Source organism: Triplophysa rosa, linkage group LG6 (genome assembly GCF_024868665.1).
Source record: "Triplophysa rosa linkage group LG6, Trosa_1v2, whole genome shotgun sequence".
In the NCBI taxonomy this organism is placed as follows: Eukaryota; Metazoa; Chordata; class Actinopteri; order Cypriniformes; family Nemacheilidae; genus Triplophysa; species Triplophysa rosa.
Genome location: NC_079895.1, coordinates 20,791,157 through 20,814,057, shown reverse-complemented (window position 1 = coordinate 20,814,057; position 22,901 = coordinate 20,791,157). Strand labels below are relative to the sequence as shown.

Sequence of the window (22,901 nt, the reverse complement as noted above, 5' to 3'; positions counted from 1 at the left end):
TTTACTGCCAGCCAGCTACTGCAGTGACTTTTTGGCAAAATTCAATTATTCTTCCAATTTCAGTAATGTGTTTCACACAGGTCCATAGGGAGCAGAATACTGAAGCCTGGGAGAGGCCACACCGAACGCCTCATGTCTCGACTGCTCAGCCTGGAATTACAATTCATGTTTAGACAAGAAAAATGCAGGGTTAGTTACTGACTGAAGAGTCTGAAGAGATGATGTTCTTGTCCAGTGGATAAAAGACAATACAGAAAAATTAGAGAAACCATGGATTTGAGGCCAAGTTGTGTCTTTTCCCAGTCCTGCTCTGTCCTCTAAATGCTGCCACTATCAAATGTTGTTTTTCTTAAATTTATATTTAATTCCTAGAAAAAGTATGCAAGGACAAACTTCGAATGCTGGCTTGCCTGAAAGATTAAAAATGGCTTGAAATGTAAAGGTTGGAGGCACAGAGTTGTTTTAATACTTGTTGCATGTTGAAGAGACAATTGAATTTTATAACCATGTAGTTATATGTGCTCTGGTGGTTCCTAGGACATTGTTTGAAGGTTGGCAGATGGATAGATCATGTCAGTCAATTAGAAAATATACTAAGTCAGAACTTCCCCTAACCAAAGTTTGTACTGTACTGTGAAGTTTCTACTGTACTGATTTTCTCATTCCTTCCTCTAGATGACAACAAGTTCAGTGAGGGGACGGCAGTGCTCTTTACATGGGTAGAAAGAGGCGAGGTGAACCGCCGCACAGCGAATCATTTCTACTCAATGATACAGTCGGCCAACAGCCACGTGCGTCGTCTAATGAGCGAGAAAGCCCAACATGAGGAGGAGATGGAGCTGGCCAAAGAACACTTTAAAAATTCCCTGCTTGCCATCCTCACACAATGTAAGATACCTCCTGTCTTCACTGTTTGTACCCCAACTGGTTATTATGAGATTTTCATCTAGTGTTTCCATGACAACAGCACATCCTTTGTACAGAGAAAGATGATATAGCCGTCCTTAAGTGGGCTCAGTCTCTGATCTGATTGCTGGACCTTTCGTGCTGATCTTGATATTACTTTTCTGCCAGCAGGAGTGATTGTTAATGTCCATAAGTGCAAATTGTTATGCTTACACCATCAAACAAGACAAAAGAAGAACATGCTCTGTTTCAAAACCTAGTGAGTTGCCTATGTATGCAGCATTTTAAAGCATCATAGACGAGCTCCCTATATAAGACTCACTCCTTATAGGCTAAATCATACAGAAGATGTGTCGTATGTATTATTTAAAGAGAAGGCACACTGAAAAATGTTAAATGTGAGATTCCACACAAAGCTAGATTAATGTTGATTTTATATAGGAAAACGTGTAGAAAGTAGTTCAGAATGGGGAAAAATATGTCGACGCCAATGTCTGGGTGTGTTTTATCACATTATTTGCATACCAATATGGATGTCTTACTCTATTCATATCAAATGTCCCACTATTTATTTGACATTTGATACTCATGTAGCGCCATTTTAGTTTCAGAAGTCTATGCCTATTAGGCTTTCAACAGCAAGGCAGTTCACTAGATTTTGGAACAGAGCCCCAGTGTCTCATTTACATGTGTGCAGTACAAACATTGCATTCGCCATCTAAATGAAGTCACTTAGACAATATATAAATGTATAATAATGGATATGATGTTCGCTCAGCATTCAGAACTACACTAGCTAAGTCAGTGTGACTGTAGCCAAAGCCCATAGAAGGGTCCTAGGTAAGTACAGTCTCAGTGGAGGCACTCTGACCATATAGCAGATGTGGAGGTGTTCAACTTAACTTTAAGGTAGGCCAACACCAGATTCCCTCATCTTTATGCGTTCAAAATACTGATTTGTAATTGGCAACCTGACAAAAGATAAACAAAGGAAAATTTAGCTTCTCTCAGCATATTTGCATGAAATAGTAAAAGGGAAATGTATTTCAGAATCATGTCAGCTGTACTAAAAAGACAGTATGTGTTTTTAACTAAACTGTAGGCATCTCTGGACAAAATAATAGCAGGCAACAGTTTACAAAGGGTCCAAATCCCAATAAATGCTAATCTAATGCAGTGGTTTTCAAACTTGTCATGGCAAAACCCTTCAACAACTTTTGTACCTCTTAAATTGTAAAAATACTGTAAGTGTATACAAAGTTTAATATTAATAGTTATACTTTATAAGATATTGATAAGAGATGTTTTATAGTATTTAATAAAAAATGTCCAAATAAGGTGACTGTTCACTTGCTAAGAAGGTGGATTGAATACGCATTTGCATACACTGAAGTATAACTGCAAGATGTGTAATTGAAGTGAGATGAAGACAGAAACACTTATTATAAATTAATGTTAATGTTTTATCAGAACTTCTTCAGAGAGTCTCACATTTCATTGCACACAGGTATTATGTTTATCAAATGGTCCTGAAGTCCTATTTTCATTGTACATGAACATTACTAGATAACATTATACAAAAATGTACATTAAGCTTAATGAAAAGAAAACATCAGGGCTGTTTGGCAGAACATAAATATGTGAAAGGGTTATAACTTTCCATGACTAGTCATTCTAGTTTGAGAACCAGAAAAGAGAGAAATAAAAATTCATGCATTTTGAGCTGTCTCCAACCAGCGTTTGATATCAAATAATGCTGTTACTTAGCAAATTGTAGACTGTTGCCTCCCTCAGTCCTATGGAATTGAATCAACAGCTTATGAGATGTAAGTACAACAGACACTATCAGGGCCCTCTCTGTGAAGTGTTGTGAGGTTCCTGATGTGTCTGACTTTAGCTGGCTCAGTTGCAAAGCTCTACATAAATGGCTTGTCTTGTCTGACTTCCTTACCCACCAAAGTTGAGCAGATTACGGCTGTGTTCACCGCTGCCACCAGACAAAAGGCATGGGACCATTTCTCAAAAGCACAGCGCAAGAACATAGACATTTGGCGAAAGCAGTGCGAGGTTGGTACTGTATTTCTCCTCCCCTCTTGACATGCTGACTACAATCGGGGGTCTCAAACTGCACACCCAAGGGCCAAGTTTGCCTCTAAAGATTTATATCCTTAAATCTGGCTTGCAAGTTGACTTTCAACTCTTTAACAAAGTCAGTAACTTTGTAGTATGTACTTAAAATTCATGCTTGGAAAAATTGTTCAACTGAAACCCAGTAGAGAACACCACATGGTGGTCCCCAGTGATTTAAGTTTGAGACCCCTGCTCTGCACGGTACACTGACACGGCAGCTGTTTATATGGCTGTGTATCTTGTGGCTTTTCATTGAACAGACCTCAACTGCAAAATGTACCAGATTGCTAGCTTTTGCTCTTTCAGGCAGCAAAGCTCTCCTTGAAATTGCCACCTACTAAGAATCACTGTTTCCATGGCAACAGATGCTAGCAGGATTATAATGATTCTCATCAGTGATTAGCTAGAATTAATTGTTAATTACTCTTCAATTTTGAACTAGGTCACTATGAGGAAAAAATGGATTTGGATGTTTACTTATAATATGCATATGTGGATATTTCCATGTAAATCCTTGATGTATAATGTACCTTCTGAAAATGTCCATTTTCATATATCCCCAACATCACCATTATGCAAAATTCATTTTAGTGCGAACAGCATTCTCTATGCATTATCTAAAATGTAAAAATCTGCCACTGGTGATGGAGCTTCAGTCTTTCCTCCATATCACTTTCTCAATGACTTTAAATCACATGCAGTGATGCAATGACGAAATGTAAATGCAGAAATATATGTAGACTGTATTGACTAATTGTTTAAAGGCAAGTCTATAAAAGGATTCCATTTCAGTTCACAGTCGCCTCGAGGTAAGATTTGATGTGATAACATTTTTTCGTGCTGTAAGAAGTGAGAAGTAAGAAGTAGTTGGTATGCCACTGCTATGAAAAGTATTTTAGTGAATACAATCATTTTTGGTAAGACTTTACAGTTTCAGTTACACTTTATAATAATTAGTCTAGTCAACTTTAAATAAGATGAATAAATGCTTTATAAGAATTTTTCATTGTTAGTTTATGTTAACATTATTACAACTGTTTGTAGATTTAGAAAGATTAATCTGTTTTACTTTTTTATCAATAATCAAAGTTAAATACAGGAATCCCACACTTCAAAGAAACATGGAAAATCAGGGCATTTTTAAAAGCAAGATCATAGACATTAATAAAAACATCTTCATATCAAAGAAAATTAGGTTCCCTTTCTGTCGGTCTCTCGACGTTGTGTCGAACCGACAGATGGGGTTCGTCCTTGAGAACCAATCACTTCCGACTTCTTAGAAAAGGCCAATGAAAATTGGTGAATGAAATTTGCATGCCGGACTCCGCCCCCGGATATCCCGGTATAAAAGGGAGACGGCGTGCCTCATTCATTCACCTTTTGTTCTTCGGAGCCTTCGCTCATGATCAACAGACTTCGCTACAAGACTGCCGGCTCTACGACGTGGTGCAGCGGACTGTCCCTTCCTGCAGCTACTTCCCCTGGGCGTCTCGGCGGTTCCAGAAGTGTTCCAGTTTTTTTCTCTAAAAGAGCAAATTTCTCCAGCGTGGCATGTCCCGCTGTTCTCTTGGGTGCAACACACTCATCGAGGAGGGGGACGGACACGATGTCTGCTTCCAGTACGCTGGGGCAGATGTTGTGGATACGTCCTGCCCGCACTGCGGGCGGCTGACGATTCAGACGTTGCGTCATGGGTGGCTGTGTTCCCACGGGACTCAGCCACCACCTCGTCTGCTTCCCGTTCCGTGACGGCAGGACTACGGCCCTGCCGCCCGCTACGGCGAGCAGCGAGGGTGATATGAGGATTACTGTGAGCGCTAATCCGTCAGCCATTGGCTCGCGGACCGTTCGCACCTCGCCTTGCTCGTCTGACCGTTCCCCAAAAGACAGTCCGCCGTCTTATTCCTCAATCACGTATCGGACACGGTACGTGATGATGAGATGTCTGTTGCAGCATCGGAGGGTGACTTACTGGCATCAGACTCCGACGATTCCTTGAAGCTCCCTCCCTCGGGGGGTAGAGATCAGGAAGAAGCGGATGTCGTAATGTCAGCCATGCTTTCCCGGGCCGCCGGCATTGGGTTGCGGTGCACCGCACTGCCTCTCCCAACGCTCGCGGCTGGATACACGGTACATCGGGCTTCAGAGTGGCTCCAAGCCGCACTCGCCCTCAGTTCCGTGTTCTCCCGGAAGTGCATGAGGAACCTAGTACGACCTGGAACGCCCCCTTCGGCGGTGATCGCGCGGGCCCTGGGTCGGACGATGTCCACACTTGTGGTCCAGGAGAGACACCTCTGGCTGAACCTTGCACAGGTGAGTAACTCTGAGAAAGTCCGCTTTCTCGATGCACCCATCTCGCAAGGGGGGGCTGTTTGGTGATACTGTCGAGTTCGACAGTTAGGGAGCAGACAGAGGATATCACGTATGTCCTCCCCAGCCGCGACTCGACTGCCCTCTGGCCGCCAAGATCCCATGCACCGTCTGCTTCCCAGCAGCCCTCGTCCTCTTCGAGACATCGAAGAGGAGACCACCACCCCATCTGCAGCCGCGGCGAAAGCCAATGCGGCCCTCATGGGAAGACCCCATGGAGTTCGAGAATACCTTTCTAAAAGTTTTCTTCCTCTCTGGGCATTTATCACAGCCGCTCTCACCCTCTACACGACGGTGTTCGGCAACTCGACGTTGCGTCACGGCGAGACCCAATGTCGAGGATAATCAGCAGCCTAAGCACTCTCAATCGACGGTGCTTTGTGCTACATCTTCGCCAGACAGGTAAAACTGCAGAGCCGATCTCCTCCCCGGGGTCCCCCCCACGGCGAGGGATCCGTACTGCCAGCCATCGAACCACCCCCGGCAGGTCGATGAAGCAGAACGTACCCCTAGCCTCCCTGTCGGTCCCTGGGAGCCTGACAAGAGCTTCCCAAACCGTCACGGTGACTACGGGATACGGTCCGCCTCGGCTACGCGATCCAACTCCCCGGACGCCCGCCCAAGTTTCGGGGCATCCTCTTAACCTCAGCAGAGGCAAGGATGCCCCGTGCTTCGGGCCGAGATCGCCACCCCTCTGGTGAGGAAGCGATCGTGCTCGTCCCTCTAGCCGAGATGTTCAACCGGCAGCCCGTACTTCATCGTCCCCAAAAGAGCGGGGGTCGCTAGATCTGCGTACCCTGAACAGGCACCTACTCAAGCTGCCGTTCAGGATGCTCACGCAGAAGCGCATCCTGGCATCTGTCAGATGTCAAGATGGATTCATGGCAATCAACCTGAAGGACGCTTACTCTCATGTCTCTTTCTCCCTCGTCATCGCCCGTTCCTACGGTTCGCTTTCGAGGGTCAGGCATATTATTACAGAGTCCTCCCCTTCGGTCTGTCCCTGTCTCCACGAGTCTTCACGAAGATCGTGGAAGCCGCCCTCACTCCCCTCTGGGAGAGAGGTGTGCGGGTACTAAACTATCTCGACGATTGGCTCATTTGACACACTCGTGAGATCTGTTATGTACACACAGGGACCTAGTGCTTCGGCACCTAGATCGATTGGGACCACAGGTCAACCGAAAAGGAGCAAGTTCTCCTCTGTGCAGAGCATACTCCTTTTTTGGTATGGAACTCAATTCTGTCTCCATTACAGCACGACTGCGCTCAGTCAGTGTTGAACTGCCTGGAATATTTCAAGCAGTCAGCGGGAGGAGGCTCCTGGGTACATGGCATCCTCGATGGTGGTGATACCCCTCAGGTTGATGCACATGAGACTGCTCCAACACTGGCTACAGAGTCGAGTTCCCTGGAGAGCGTGGCACACCGGCAGCAGGCGGATGGTGATTACGCTTTTCTGCCGACGCACCCTAACCCCTTGGTCTTCAATGACCTTTTCGGGGGTCCCTCTCGGGCAGGCGAGACGCGTCAGGGTCGACAGACGCCTCCCTGCAGGGTTGGGGTGCCGTGTGCAACGGGCATGCAGTGTCGGGGCGATGGACGGGCCCCCGCCTGCGCAGGCATATCAATTGCCTAGAGTTGTTGGATGTGCTACCCGCACTGAAGGGGTTACAACCTCTCGTGCAGAGCAAGCACGTGCTGGTCCGGTTGGACTGCACAACTGCCGTAGCGTTTTTAACCGCCAGGGTGGCGTTCGCTTATGGCAGCTAAGACGACTCGCCCGACGACTACTCCTGTGGAGTCCGCAGGGCCACACATATCCCAGGTGACCTGAACCAGACAGCCGATGTCCTTTCTCGTCAGTTGATGCCTCGCGGAGAGTGGCGACTCCACCCCTGCGTAGCCAGCTCATTGGGGACAGTCCGGGCGGGCTCAGGTAGACCCCTTCGCCTCCCTGGACACCACCCATTGCCGGTAAGGTACTCCCTGCCTCGGCACGGAGGCTCTAGCGCACAGCTGGCCGCGGGACAAGCGGAAGTACGTCTTTCCCCCAGTGAGCCTCATTGCACAGACTCTGTGCAAGGCCAGGGAAGAGGAGCATCAAGTGTACTAGTTGCGCCATACTGGCCCAACCGGACTTGGTTCTCGGAGCTAATGCTCTTGACGACAGCTCCCCCCTGGCCGATTCCCCTGACGAAGGACCTGCTTTCCCAGGGGAAGGGCATGTTATGGCATCACGGGCTAGACCTCTGGAACCTCCATGTCTGGCCCCTGGATGGAACGAGGAGATCCTGAGTGGCCTAACCCCTGCGGCGGTTAAGATCACTACTCAGGCTAGGGCCCTGGCCACTAGGTGACGATACGCCTATAGTGGTGCCTCTTCTCATCCTGGTGCTCTTCTCGAAGAGAAGACCCGCGGAGTTGCTTGATCAAGTGGGTGCGGTCCTTCCAGAGACTCGAGAATAATCTCTCCCCTTCCACACTGAACGTGTATGTAGCCGCTGTTGCTGCTCATCACGACCCAGTTGCTGGTAGTCTCTAGGACAGCACAACCTGATCATTTGGTTCCTAAGGGGCGCGGGAAGGCTACCACCTCACCCACGCTCCGTACCCTCTTACGACCTTGATGCGGTCCTGGAGCCCCTCGGAGATGCCGCTCTTTCTCACTTCACGATGAAGACGGCTCTCGGGAGGACGCTCAAGAGGGTAGCGGACCTACAAGCATTCTCCGTGTCCACAGATTGCCTAGAACTCGGGCCCGGTTATTCTCACACTATCCTGAGACCCCGGCCCGGCTACGTGCCCAAAGTTCCCACCACTCCCCCGAGACACCAGGTGGTGAACTTACAGGCGCTCCCCACCAGGGAGGAAGACCCAACCCCATCCGTGTTGTGTCCAGTATGTGCATTGCACCTCTGCTTGGACCGCACGCAGAGCCGCAGAAGCTCTGAGCAGCTCTTGTCTGTTTTGGAGATCAGCAGGGAGGGCTGTCTCAAACAGAGATTGGCGCATTGGATCATGGACGCTGTCACTTGGCGTACCTGTCCTAGTTCGCCTACGCCCACTGGGTGAGAGCTCTCTTCCCATGAGTTCTCCTCCATCGGTGAGATCATGTTGGTATCTCCACTAGTCTCCTCCCTGTGGTAGGAAGTGGTCTCTGTAGCGCATCCCCCGCTTGAGGAAGTAGCGCTTACCCAGTGGCCTTACGGTTCCGGGCGGCTTCTCGCTGTTAGAGAACAAGGCCGCCGCCTGTGAGGCCGAAGGTAGGGGCCTTCCCACCTTTCAAGAAAGCTCTGGGACCCCCTACCTACCCACTGGTAGGTTACAATTTCGCGGTAGCGTCACGGCTGACACGCCCAGGCCAGTCACCGTCGCTTCGTTGAGATTGTGATAGGGCACAGTGTTATGGCGTTTTCCATTGGAACCCCATCTGTCGGTTCGACACAACGTCGAGAGACCGACAGAAAGGGAACGTCTCGGTTACGTTTGTAACCTCGGTTCCCTGATGGAGGGAACGAGACGTTGTGTCCTCTTGCCACAACACGTGCTGTCCACTGCAGCAGTCGTGAGAGGTCTCAGGCTCCTCAGAACTAAGGTGAATGAATGAGGCACGCCGTCTCCCTTTTATACCCGGATATCCGGGGGCGGAGTCCGGCATGCAAATTTCATTCGCCAATTTTCATTGGCCTTTTCTAAGAAGTCGGAAGTGATTGGTTCTCAAGGACGAACCCCATCTGTCGGTTCGACACAACGTCTCGTTCCCTCCATCAGAGAACCGAGGTTACAAACGTAACTGAGACGTTTTCTAGTTAATATAATATAGGAGAGGAGACTATGGCTAGTTGTCACTCTCTTTGCTCCAGTGAATAGGCTATGTATTGAAAAGTGTTTCTTTAGAGGCATATCTTTGCTATAAGAAAAGTGAAAACTTATTGAACAAAACCTACCACCATGTAAGCTACAACACCTGGAACTGCTATTAAGTTGGAAACTATTGAATGGCTTCAAAGCAAAATGTAAACAGCTAAACAATTATAAAGTACAAAGTAATTTATAAATATATGAAGAATAGCATACAAAAATATCAAGAAATGTTTTGCCTAACAGTGATTATATGCTTCCAAGCATTTGGCTTGGTAGCTATTCTATACTTTTGTCACTTTGGATAAAATTGTCTGCAAAATAAATAAATATAAATGTGACCTGCCCTAACCTCACCTTTCTGTAAAAAAATCACTTGATTTTGAGTCTTTGTATACTTCAATACATAGCTTACTCATGCCTGAATCTCTCACAATGTACTTTTCTTCTATTCATTTGTTTGGATTAACCAAAATATAATTTTATATTAGCACCAAACACACATATTATACAATGCCGGACATTTGCTAGTACAAGAAGCCTTTGAATGGCTGGAGTTACTTTTCTGGAATTACTTAGAAAGTTTGTCATGGCCTTGTCTCCCATGTTTTATTGGCTATAAAATATAGGTATAATCTCTATAAAAATACTTTAAATAACCTTATCCTGCAATTACAAAGGAATGTAAAAGTCATGGAAGTCATTGGTCAAATGTGGGAACCCTGTTAATATGATACATACATAAGTTGTAGAATTAATAGAGGGAACTGAGTTCCACTGATAGTAGAGCTTTAAAGAAGCATGCGGTCGAAATATTAGGCAACACAGTGCTACAAAAAAAATCATTCACAGATAAGTCAAGCTCAAATGTGCCCTCCCCCCCTTGCCTTGACTGTGGCATCGCTAAGCACATTTATAGAGTCAGATCTCCAAGATTTCACAGTGGTGGCATTAAACGTCCTTTGTGCTGATCCCTATAATGGCTATCAGAGGATCAGTGGGCTTGGAAGTTCCTGTAATGTGATTTTTACGCTCCATTTTCAGACCTAGTCAAATGAACTTTTGCTATTGCACAGCACTGAGACGACAGAGCCTCGGTTTCCCCTAGGGGTTGTGTTTTTAACTTAAGGAATCAATCACCAGGGCCTTGCGCTTGCCAATTCATTGCGTGTTTTTTCATCCTGTCAGAAGCGCCCAGGTTAGATTCTGGAAAATAACAAGACTAGAACTGTGGAAAAATACTTCATTTATATGTGAATTTTGTATTCTGCAGCTGTACGTATTTGAATATATTAGATGGAATACGTGATTGTCATACGTTACTGCCACATTTGTACAATAAATGGAATTGTGCCTTTTTGACACACAGGAGAAGAAATGTTGTGGCAAATAGTATCTTGAATCATTCAAGATCTTGGACAGAAGACAGTAATGGAATATGTGTGTTTGATTTGTGTATTATACTCCATCAGGAGTTGAGAAATGCTCACAGTGAAGAGATCATGGGTATACGAAGAGAAGAGGAAATGGAGATGTCAGATGAAGACTTGGAAGAAAACCCTTGCAAGAAGATCAGAATGGAGGACACAGGTAGTGTTCAGCTCAGCTGATAATTATGATTAATTAGAACATTGAGGACAGTGATAGACAAGAAAACTAATCTGTATTATTTGTTAATTGTTAAGGTAGTAAAGAGAAATAATTGATGTAATCCTGTGATTCTAAGAGATATAATACAAATAATCTAATTAAACTTGGAAATTTGAGTTTTAAATAAACCGGGAACTATGGCACTTTTAATTATATTTATTTGTCATTTATGGACTTACGTTGATCTGTGTTGTACGGTCCTCAAAATAGAACGTTCGTGGCGGCTGATGGAGAGCACTTATAGCGTAGGGAGCTGTTTGAAAAATGTTACCTGACACAATGTATCGTCAATGAGAGAGGCAAATAAAGTCTGCACAGTCCTGTAGAACCATCATGAATGTGCAGCCCCCTTTTACAACCTTTATTTACTTTGTATCTAAATTTAGTTTTATCAGTCAGGCCACAAGTTGTCCATCAGTAAAATGTAATTTTATTTCAATTTTGTTTTTAATATGCTTTATAGAGTGATGTCAGTTTAAAAAAGACAATATATAGAAAATATAGAACACTGATATTGGAAAACAGTAAATTGTATTACTGCTGTTTTTTCAATGTGATGCACTTTTTTTAGAAGTGCTAATAAGTGATGTGTATTGTATATCTTGTAATACTTGTAATCTACTGTAATACTTACTGTAAACAAATAGTCTAGGAGATAAGATTGTAATTAGTTTCTGTGGTGACAAATACATTTTAACCTGAGATATGACCATCCCAAACTGGTAAGGTGGCCTTAATGTAGTGACTAAATGAGAATTATGAAATATTCCTTGTTTTCAGAAAAAAATATTAATTTGCTTTAGACAAGTATTTAATCAAGTTACCACCCCCATGACAATTATTTAAGTATTTTGTAAGGTTTACTTCAAACTGAGATATTACATCTTTCAGATAACCTTGAGTTAGACATCATTTCAACATGAATGATTATACCCTTACTCCGGTGTGTATCCCACAGCAAATGTGATTATGAATGATATTGCGGAGAACAGCAGAGGAAAATGTCAGGGGAGTCTAGGCTCAGCGATATTTCATGACCTGTCACAGCACACTAGCTTTGGCTCAATAAAACAAGTATTTTCAATGGCAGGATGGAATATCTAACAGTTGAGATTCTCTGTTGACACAGCAGAGACTCAGAGCAGCGACCAAGTTGTTAAGAAAACTTCACCATCAATTTCAGCTAGAAATCCAAAACACTTGCTTACTGTAAAGCCTTCTAGAATGAATGTCACATATGTATTATTCAGCCAGACGGCATATTTTTAGAGCTTGTCTTCTATGCTGCATGTTAGAATAAAGATGCCCCTGAATGTTATAAACCCTGCAGGAAATAACATTAAAGAGCACTGAAGGTGGCCAGGTTGGTTAAACAGTTTCCCACCAGTTGAGCTAAGGTGGTGTTATTCTAGGCAGATAGACAACGATGATCTACCCACAGTACTGGAGGGACAGACATGCAACTAAAAAATATTTGTACACATGCTGTAAGCCACACTATTGACCATTATTATCACCATTATAAGATATCATATGTGTAAAACTTTTCAAAAATGCTCTTAAGAATGATCTTAAACTTTGATTTAACCCTTGTGTGGCCCTTTTGCAATATTAACTAAAATATGGGATTTATTGTTTTTTGAACCTCAGACATTTATATTTATGCAGGGTAAACATGTTTCCTTTTAACTCTTATGATTTTTTTTTGAGAAAAAAAATGCATTTTTTTCATAATTGAGATTTAAGGTAAACAAATATATATAACATAATATTAACCATCAACAAAAAAAAGTTAACCATTGATGCTGTCTATGTTGCATGTAGTTGGGATGAAGTAAAAATATTTTCACATAATTAAAAAAATATGACCTCACAAGCTTTGATGTGTCAAAACATTCTTGAAAAGTAAGACAGTCTGAGAAAAGCCCCTGTAAAATTAGACGGTTATTAGAATTTTTACACAATACTACAGTTTTGCGGCATTGTACATTTGGCCCCAAACAAATTCTGCAAATAAATGATGCTAGACCTTTTCTCTGAAGTAATCTTCCAAACTCATGTCCTGTCTCTGTTACTCTCTGTGTGAGAGCAGTCCTGTCTGCACAGTCGTGTGCTCTGCGGGAAGAAAACGACAGTCTGCGCTGGCAGCTGGACACCTACAGGAATGAGGTGGAGTTGCTAAAGAAGGAGCAGGGAAAGACTTACCGCACAGAGGAGGACCACACCCAAGAGCAGCAACTGCACTTCCTGCAGCAGACCATGCAGAACATGCAGCAGGTAATACACACATCACGATGCATGTTCTTAAATTTCACTAAGCTTTTTATAGCAACACACACTCCCTGGGTAAAAATTAATAAAGTAATAATGCATAATTGTATAAAAAAGAAATCTTTCCTGCTTTCCTGTTTATGACTGTGAAGCTCACTTCCTTCAAAACTCACTTCCTGGAGGGCCAGTGTCCAGCAGAGTTTAGCTCCAACCACACATGCTTGGAAGTTCCTAGTAATATTGAAGATCTTGAATAACCGAATCAGGTGTGTTTAATTAGGATTGCAGCTAAACTGTGCAGAGCTGTGGCCCTCCAGCAACTGACTTTGACACCCCTGACATGCTGTCCATGCAACTGAATTGTAATAAAACAAAGCTAAAAATACATAGAAATGTATAATGCGTTGCTCCTGATATTTTTAAACAAGCTTCTGCCAAAACGTGCCATTAAATCCATAACATTGAATTGTAGAGAACGTCTTGGTTACGGATGTAACCTCGGTTCCCTGATGGAGGGAACGAGACGTTGTGTCGAACCGACAGAATGGGTTTGTCTTGAGAACCTATCATCTTCTGAGTATTTAGAAAAGGTCAATGAAAATTGGCGAATGAAATTTGCATGCCGGGCTCCTCCCCGGATGTCCGGGTATAAGAGGGAAGCCGGCGTGCTCATTCATTCACCTTTGGTCTGAGGAGCCTAAAGCATCCTCCCCGACCGCTGGGGTGGGCGGCCAGTGTTGTAGCATGAGGGACACAACGTGTGTTGTGTCGAACCGACAGAATGGGGTTCCTATGGAAAACGCCACAGCACAGAGCCACGTCACAATCTCTGCGGAGCAACGTTGACTGGCCTGGGCGAGTCAGATGAAGACGCTAACGCGAAATTATGACCCTCCAGTGGAGAGGAAGGGAGACCCAGAGCTTTCCACAAAAAGTTGGGAAGCCCCCTAATGCCGGCCGTCACGGGCAGAGGCCTAATTCTCTAAATGGCGAGAAGCCGCCCGGCACCGTACGGGCCACTGGGTAAGCATTATTCCCGCTGGGGGAAAAACGCTGCAGAGGCCACTACCTACCATAGGGAGGAATTAGTGGAGACACCACATGGTCTCACCATCAGCGGAGAACTCATGGGAGGAATGTGCGGACTGCAGGAGTTAACCGCAAGGTGGGAGTCCACCTGGGGAGGTCATGGGTTGCCAAGGTGGGAACCATTCATGAGGATACATCAGACGGAACTGCCCACGGAGGGGGTGTTACCACGTCTGGAGCACTAGGTCCGGTTAGAGCTATGTGGGAGATAACTCAACTGTTCCTCGGCCTAAGGGGGCAGGGCTGCTCTGCCCAGCCTGTCCCCTGGAAGGGTGCTTAGTGATGGATGGAATGCCTGTTCTTTACCCGAGGGGAAAGAAGTGAGGCGGGATCGGCACTGCTCCCCCCGGAGGGGGAAGGGCTTCCGCAGGCGTACGCCCTACCGGCTGCCGGTCCCACACCTTGCCAGGATGCAAGCTGACACCGGTTCCGCGCGTAGGTATTAGAACCTCACGGAGTTGTTAGGCATAGCCCAACCCGCAGCTCTGCAGATGTCTGGCAGAGAGGCGCCCTGAGCCAGCCACGAGGGGTGAGCCTCACCCCCAACGGGCAGGGGCAAAAGAGATCAGTATGCCCTACGAGGGCATCCACGATCCAGTGCGCCAACCTCTGTTTGGAGACAGCCCTCCTGCTGACCTCAGAAACAGACAAAGAGCTGCTCAGAGCTTCTGGGCTCTGCGTCCGGTCCAAGTAGAGGCGCCGTGCGCGTACTGGACACAACGCGGATAGGTTGGGTCTTCCTCCCCGGTGGGGAGCGCCTGCAGGTTCACCACCTGGTCTCTCGGGAGAGTGGTGGGAACCTTGGGCACGTAGCCGGGGCGGGGTCTCTGGATAATGTGAGAATCCCCAGGCCAGAGTTCTAGGCAATCTGTGGACACGGAGGGTGCTTGTAGATCCCCTACCTCTTGGAGGTGAGCACCATGCGGAAAACCGTCTTTATCAAGACTGAGAAAGAGCGGCAACCCCGAGAGGCTCGAAGGGGGCGGGGCCTCTTGAGGCCCGCCACCTAGGTCGCAAGAGGGTACGGAGCGCGGGTAAGGTGGTCACCCTCTCGCGCCCCTTAGGAACCTAATGACCAGGTCGTGCTGTCCCAGAGGCTACCCAGCACTTGGGTCATGATGAGCGGCCGTAGCGGCTACATACATTCCCAGTGTGGAAGGGGAGAGGTTACTCCCCCGTCTCTCTTGAGGACAGGACAGCTCGTACCCGACCGAGCAACTCCGTGGGTCTTCTCGCCGAGAAGAGCACCAGGACGAGAAGAGGCACCACCTATGGGCGTATAGCCGCCCAGTGGCCGAAGCCCTAGCCTGAGTGACGTCCCAACCGGACCGGGGGTGGGTCACTCAGGATCTCCTCGTCCCGTCCAGACATGGAGCCCAGGTTCTGCCTGGGATGCCGTAACGTGCCCCTTCCCCTGGCGAAGCTGTCCGCCAGGGGGAGCGGCCAAGGGGGAAATTGTTGTCAGAGCCTCAGCTCCGAGAACCAAGTCCTGGTTAGGCCAAAGGGGCGTAACTAGTACCACTTGATGCTCCTCTTCCCTGGCTTTGCACAGGACCTGTGCAATGAGGCTCACTGGGGGGAAGCGTACTTCCGCTTGTCCCGCGGCCAGCTGTGCGCAAGGGCATCCGTGTTGAGGGTACCTCGGACAGGGAGTACCAAAGCGGACAATGGGTGGAGTCCGGGGAGGCAACAGGACCACCTGTGCCTGGCCGAACTGCCCCCAAATGAGCCGGCTGCGCGGGGAGGGAGTCGCCACTCTCCGTGAGGCGTCGACTGACGAGAGAGCGCATCGGCTGTCTGGTTCAGGATGCCTGGGATGTGTGTGGCTCACAGGGAGCTGATCACCTGCTGACTCCAGATGAGGAGGCGTCGGGCGAGTCATGTTAGCTGCTGTGAGTAAAAGAATACGCCACAGCAGCTGTGCTGTCCGACCGGACCAGCACGTGCTTCCCTGCATGAGAGGTAGTCCTCAATGCAAGTAGCACAACCAACAACTCTAGGCAGTTGAATGCCAACGCAGGCGGGGGCCCGTCCACCGCCCCGACACTGCTTGCCCGTTGCACACGGCACCCCAACCTTGCAGGGAGGCATCCCAAAGGGGATCCCTGTCCGCAAGAAGGTCATGGAGACCAGGGGGGTAGGGTGTGTCGGCAGAAAAGCGTGTGACCATACGCCTGCTGCCGGTGTGCCACGCTCTCCAAGGAACTTGACTCTGCAGCCAGTGTTGGAGCGGTCGTATGTGCATCGACCCGAGGGGGACCACCCCCGCCGAGGATGCCATGTATCCCAGGAGCCTCTTGTTACAGGGGGACCACTGACTGTCTGATCTTCAGGCAGTTCAACACTGACTGGGCGCGCTAGTCAGTCGCGCTGCCTCTGGGAGGCCGCGAGGGTGCGGGCTTCATCATCGCGGGACTCGCGCCCCCCCGGGGGGTGAGCGGGGCCGCTCGTGAGGACAGAGTCGAGTTCCCTACCGTGAAAGAGGATGCTCTGCACCGGGGAGAGCTTGCTCTTTTCTCAGTTGACCTGTAGCCCCACTGATCTAGGTGCCGGAGCACCAGGTCCCTGTGTGTACACAACAGATCTCGAGAGTGTGCCAAAACTTGAGCCAGTCGTCGAGATAGTTAGTACCCGCACACCTCCTTCCCTACGGGGAAGGAAGGCGGCTTCCACGACCTTCGTAAAGACTCGTGGAGACAGGGACAGACCGATGGGGAGGACCCTGTACTGTTATGCCCGTCCCTCGAACGCGAGCCGTCGGAACGGCCGATGTCAACGGAGGATCGAGACATGAAAGTACGCGTCCTTCAGGTCGATTGCCATGAACCAGTCCTGACGCCTGACGGACGCCAGGATGCGCTTCTGCGTGACCATCCTGAAAGGCAGCTTGTGTAGGTGCCTGTTCAGAACACCCAGATCCAAGATAGGGCGCAACCCTCCGCCTTTCTTGGGGACAATGAAGTACGGGCTGTAGAACCCGCTGAACATCTCGGCCGGTGGGATGGGCTCGATCGCTCCCTTCACCAGAAGGGAGGCGACGTCCGCCCGAAGTACAGGGGCATCCCTGCCTCTGACTGAGGTAAACCCCGGAACTTGGGCAAATGTGTAGCGACTGAATCGCGTAGCCGAGACGGATCGTCTTCCTCAGCCAGCCTGACAGTCTGGGAAGCTGAGACCAGGCTCCCAGAACTGTGACAGGGGGACTAGAGGTCTGATCTGCTTCATCGCCCCCGCGGAGGGTGGTTCGATAGCTAGCAGTACGGATTCCTTGCCGGGGGAGGTCCCCCGGGGAGGAGATCTGCTCTGCCATTTTTCCTGCCTGGCGACTGCGCAGCTGTCTGACTGAGACTGAGAGTGCTGAGGGCTGGTGTTTATACTCGACATTGCGCTTTGCCATGACGCAACGTCGAGTTTGCCGCTCACCGTCGTGCAGAGGGTGAGAGCGGCTGTGGTAACCCAGAGAGAGAGGAAACTCTCCTTTTTGAGAGTAAGTGGGCGCCAGCCCCCCGGAGGGGGCCAGCAGATGGAGGGACGGGCCAGGATCCGTCCCTATCCGACTTCCCAGCGATGTGGCTGGGGTCGGCCCCAATGGTAGCCTCGATCCCCCTGAGGTTTTCCCATGACGGCCGCTGCCCCGTGGCTGCTGATGGGGCGATGGTCTCCTCTTCGCTGTCTCCTCCAGGGGGGGGGAGGGGGCGCCTGAGTGGGGGGCGCCAGAGCTGGAGGGCGTTGAAGAGGACCAGGGCTGCTGGGAAGCAGACAGTGCACGGGACTCGACGGCCGAGGCGCTGCAACCCAACACTCACGGCGGCCCGGGAAAGCATGGCTGACATTTCGATGTCCGCTTCTTCCTGGGCTCGACCCCCCGAGGGAGGGAGCCCGAGGTATCGTCGGAGTCGGATGGCAGTACGTCACCCCCCGATGCTGCAAGAGAATCTCATCATCACGCATCGTGTCCGAATACGTGATTGAGGAACAAGACGGCGGACCGTCTTTTTTGGGGAACGGTCAGACGAGCGAAACGAGGTGTGAACGTCCGTGAGCCGTGGCTGGCGGATTATCGCTCACAGTAATCCTCATATCACCCTCGCTGCTTGCCATAGCGGATGGCAGGGCCGTAGTCCTGCCGCCACGGAACGGGGAGCAAATGAGGTGGTGGCTGAGTCCCGTGGGAACACAGCCACCTGTGACGCAACGTCTGAATCGTCACCGCCCGCAGTGCGGGCAGGACGTATCCACAACGTCTGCCCCAGCGTACTGGAAGCAGGCATTGTGTCCGTCCCCCTCCTCGATGAGTGTGTTGCACCCATGAGAACAGCGGGACAAGCCACGCTGGAGAAATTTACTCTTTTAGAAAAGGAAATTTTTGCTCGAACACCTCCGGAACTGCCGAGACGCCCAGGGTAGAGTCACTGCAGGAAGGGACCGTCCGCTGTCCACGTCGTAGATTCCAGCAGAAAGAATGATCACCCAGATCGTAGAGAAGCTCACCAGATGCGTAGGCTCTGAAGAACAAAAGGTGAATGAATGAGCACGCCGTCTTCCCTCTTATACCCGGACATCCGGGAAGGAGCCCGGCATGCAAATTTCATTCGCCAATTTTCATTGGCCTTTTCTAAATACTCAGAAGATGATAGGTTCTCAAGACAAACCCATTCTGTCGGTTCGACACAACGTCGAGAGACCGACAGAAAGGGAACCATAAATTTCAGTGTTTTTCTGTGTCATTTTTCCCTTTTTAATCTGCAACTGTGACACATTGTACTAGAGTCAGAAAACAGTGAGACTTAAGCAAAAACTGTCTTAAGTGTTTAAATAAAGTATAGCGTAATCTAAGGTAATTTTACTCTTATTCCTTATTTCTAAGAATAGGTGTGATTCATAAAGGTTCCAAAGTCTTAAGACCTAGGGTTGCCATTGTACTGTACGTTGACATCATTATCAGTCCTTTAAGTGCCAGATGAGTCATCACTTACATGTAGGAGTCTAGTCTTTGATGAAAGTTTTCATTGCTGAAAAATGTCTTTAATAACTATTATCTACTCTTAAGCAGGTCCTGTTTTTATTAAGACTTTTTTATACTTAAATTCTCTTTTGAATAGTCTTAAGCTTAGATTTATGAGGTTTTACATGCTGTCTTAGGTTGTAGTGAGGTAAGAAAAAGGACTGTGCTCTATATTTGAATAACTATATGTAACCAGAGTTTAAGTGAACTTTATTGTCGTTCTGGCATATACTGTATGAAGACATACAAAGGAATGAAATGTCAAGCCTCACACGACCACAATGCTACATATTTAAACATGAATTTAACTAACTTTACCTTAAACATTGGGTCGGTGTAAACACACATACGTCGAGACATTTTGTAACCAATGACTGCACACAGCTATGGGTATTAATAAAGAGAGATCAATCACAAAATTTTAATGGGTCTAAGCTAAAAGACAAGTGGACGGACTCCCCTCTAAAAAGCGTCCAGCAACACGCATTCTAACATACGTGAAAGGTCAGTTGTGCACAAGTGTTAAGCTCACAAGTCAATCACCCATCTGCAACATTGACACACTCCCTCACACCTCCGTGAGTTAACTGTCAAATCAGCATCAGATGATGACAATGTTTTTTGTTGTGATTCTGCCTCATCTTGTCATGTCTGTCTTGATCTTGTGGCAGAATCACGGCAGGATCCCTTGTTGTGTGTGGAGAGAGCCATTTTAATCCTTTCGGCTTTCGGTACTCTCTCCGGTCCTTGTCTGTTTTCCCGCCCTTTTGTATCCCTCATTTTGACTGTTAATTAGTTCATGCCCCACACCTGTTCCCTCTTGATTTGTCCCCTTATTTAATGCCCCTGTGTTCTATGTCTTGTGTTGGATCGTTGTCGTTTGTTTGGTGAGTTCCTGTGCTTTGTTAGTCTAGTTCAGTTTAGTTATTTGTATACTATGTCAAGTGTTAATTTTAGTCTTATGTAGATGTAGTCAGTTTTAGTCCTGTCCTGTCGTGTTTTCGTATTCCCATGATTTGTTATGTTCCCCCACGTGGGTCTTTTGTTTTTTATTTTTAGTTATATTAAAGTCTGTCTTGTTAACCCCTTACCCGCTGTCTGCGTCTGGGTCCTCTGTACTTGTGTCCTTGTTCCCTCACCGTTCCTGACAGAACGATCCAACCACTTCAGGACCCAGCAGACAGAGGGATCGCAGCGGGAGGGATCGATACCGCCGGACTCCCCTCCAGGGTCGAAGCCGCCGGACTGCCTTCCATGCCTGAGGCTGCCTGGCTCCAGTCCAGAGTCGGGACCGCCGGACTCCCTTCCAGAGTCGAGACTGCCGGAACCCCATCCAGGATCGAGACCGCCGGGCTCCCTTCCAGGGTTGAGGTCGTCTGGTTTCCCTCCAGGGTCGAGACCGCCAGTGTCCTGTTCCCGCCACAGATGCCTTCCGGCATCCCAGCTGGTACCCAGGCCTGTCGAGTCGACACCCTGTTATGTGTTGTTCCTGTCCTTGTTTGCTGCCCAGCTGCCAGAGAGCACTGCCCAGCTGTCGGAGAGCGCTGCCCAGCCGCCAGAGAGCGCTGCCCAGCCACCGACTTCCTGCCCCGTCTCGTCGACATCCAGGCCTGCCCAGCCGGTACTCCAGTCGGCACCATGTATTGTCCAGCTGGCCTTCCAGCCGGCGCCATGTACGGTCCAGCCGGCCATCCAGCCGGTGCCATGTATTGTCCAGCCGGTCTTCCAGCCGGCGCCATGTATTGTCCAGCCGGCCTTCCAGCCGGCGCCATATACTGTCCAGCCGGCCATCCAGCCGGTGCCATGTGCGGTCCAGCCGGCCATCCAGCCGGCGCCATGTATTGTCCAGCCGGCCATCCAGCCGGCGCCATGTATTGTCCAGCCGGTCTTCCAGCCGGCGCCACGTACTGTCCAGCCGGTCATCCAGCCGGCGCCATGTCCAGTCCAGTCGGCCTTCCAGCCGGTGCCGTGTATTGTCCAGCCAGCGCCATGTACTGTCCAGCCGGCCATCGAGCCGGCGCCATGTCCAGTCCAGCCGGCCTTCCAGCAGGCGCCATGCACTGTCCTGCCGGCCATCCAGCCGGCGCCATGTGTTGTCCAGCTGGCCATCCAGCCGGCGCCATGAACTGTCCAGCCGGCCATCCAGCCGGCGCCATGTGTTGTCCAGCCGGCATTCTAGCCGGCACCATGTCCTGTCTAGCCGGCCTTTCAGCCAGTGCCATGTGCTGTCCAGCCGGCATTCGAGACGGCGCCATGTCATTGTTTGGACTTTTTTTTATGTATCATGTTTTTGTCATGTATTGTTATGGTTTTTGTCACAATCTGTCTTGTCTTGTTTGTGCCTTTTGGAGCGTCAGGATATCGCTCCTTAAGGCGGGGGTTCTGTCGTGATTCTGCCTCATCTTGTCATGACTGTCTTGATCTTGTGGCAGAATCACGGCAGGATCCCTTGTTGTGTGTGGAGAGAGTCATTTTGACCCTTTCGGCTTTCGATACTCTCTCCGGTCCTTGTCTGTGTTCCCGCCATTTTGTATCCCTAGTTTTGACTGTTAATTAGTTCATGCCCCACACCTGTTCCCTCTTGATTTGTCCCTTTATTTAATGCCCCTGTGTTCTCTGTCTTGTGTTGGATCATTATCGTTTGTTTGGTGAGTTCCTGTGCTTTGTTAGTCTAGTTCAGTTAGCTATTTGTATACCATGTCAAGTGTTAATTTTAGTCTTGTGTAGATGTTGTCAGTTTTAGTCCTGTCCTGTCGTGTTTTCGTATTCCCATGTTTTATGTTCCCCCACGTGGGTGTTTTGTTTTGTATTTTTAGTTATATTAAAATCTGTCTTGTTAACCCCTTACCTGCTGTCTGCGTCTGGGTCCTCTGTACTTGTGTCCTTGTTCCCTCACCGTTCATGACAGTTTTTCTTGAAGAATGATGTAATAGTGCAGCCATTGGCAGAGGCTCTCTCTCTCTTTCTGTCTCACACTTTCACTCCTGTTCTCATTTTACATTCTGCAGTTGCTATAGGGCTTTTATGTACACAATCAATACTAATGTAAGAATGATTGTCCTTTTTATGGGAGGAGAAAGTGATATTCGCAGAGAATGCAGCAGTCTGTCATTGTTTAGTCTACTTAATAAAAAAAAAAGTTTAATGGGAAAGTTCTCAAACTTATTTGTTTAACATTAGCATTCACCTATTGTTTAAAAAAATAATCTTATAACAATGTTCCACTGGTGTTGTAATTATGCCACTTGCTTGGTACACAAACTGTATGTCTATGCTAATGTAATGGCATCTTTTGCTTTCAGTACCTTTTCAATCACAGAAATTTACCACATCAACAAACATTTGACTAATATACTGGTTAAATATGTCTCTGTCTCCTCCACCTCGGTTACTTTAAGCAAGTGTTTTGTTCTATGCTGGTCAATAATGTTTATGTGGTGTGTAGACACCACACGCTCATTGTTCTAACCATCTGCTTATTTGTCTCCACAGCAACTGCTTCGGCTTCAAGAAGATCTGAAAGAGAAGGAGTTGGAGCTGGAGCAGGCCAGAGATGAGCAGCGTTACCTGGAGGGAGAGGTCCTCAGCCTCAGGGAAAAGGTTGGTGAATCATTTG

The 22,901-nt window shown here is 48.1% G+C and overlaps 1 protein-coding gene across 3 annotated transcripts in view; it reads left to right on the top strand.

The window, feature by feature from the left end:
* enox1 (ecto-NOX disulfide-thiol exchanger 1) overlaps positions 1 to 22,901 on the top strand; it is a 140,012-nt gene that overhangs the window by 94,261 nt on the left and 22,850 nt on the right. For all 3 annotated transcript variants that reach the window (XM_057336775.1, XM_057336773.1, XM_057336772.1), the window contains 5 exons: positions 676 to 888; positions 2,867 to 2,973; positions 10,743 to 10,860; positions 13,013 to 13,197; positions 22,778 to 22,885. In XM_057336775.1, the coding sequence (XP_057192758.1) occupies positions 676 to 888; positions 2,867 to 2,973; positions 10,743 to 10,860; positions 13,013 to 13,197; positions 22,778 to 22,885 (731 nt within the window). The remainder of the gene's footprint in view (positions 1 to 675; positions 889 to 2,866; positions 2,974 to 10,742; positions 10,861 to 13,012; positions 13,198 to 22,777; positions 22,886 to 22,901) is intronic.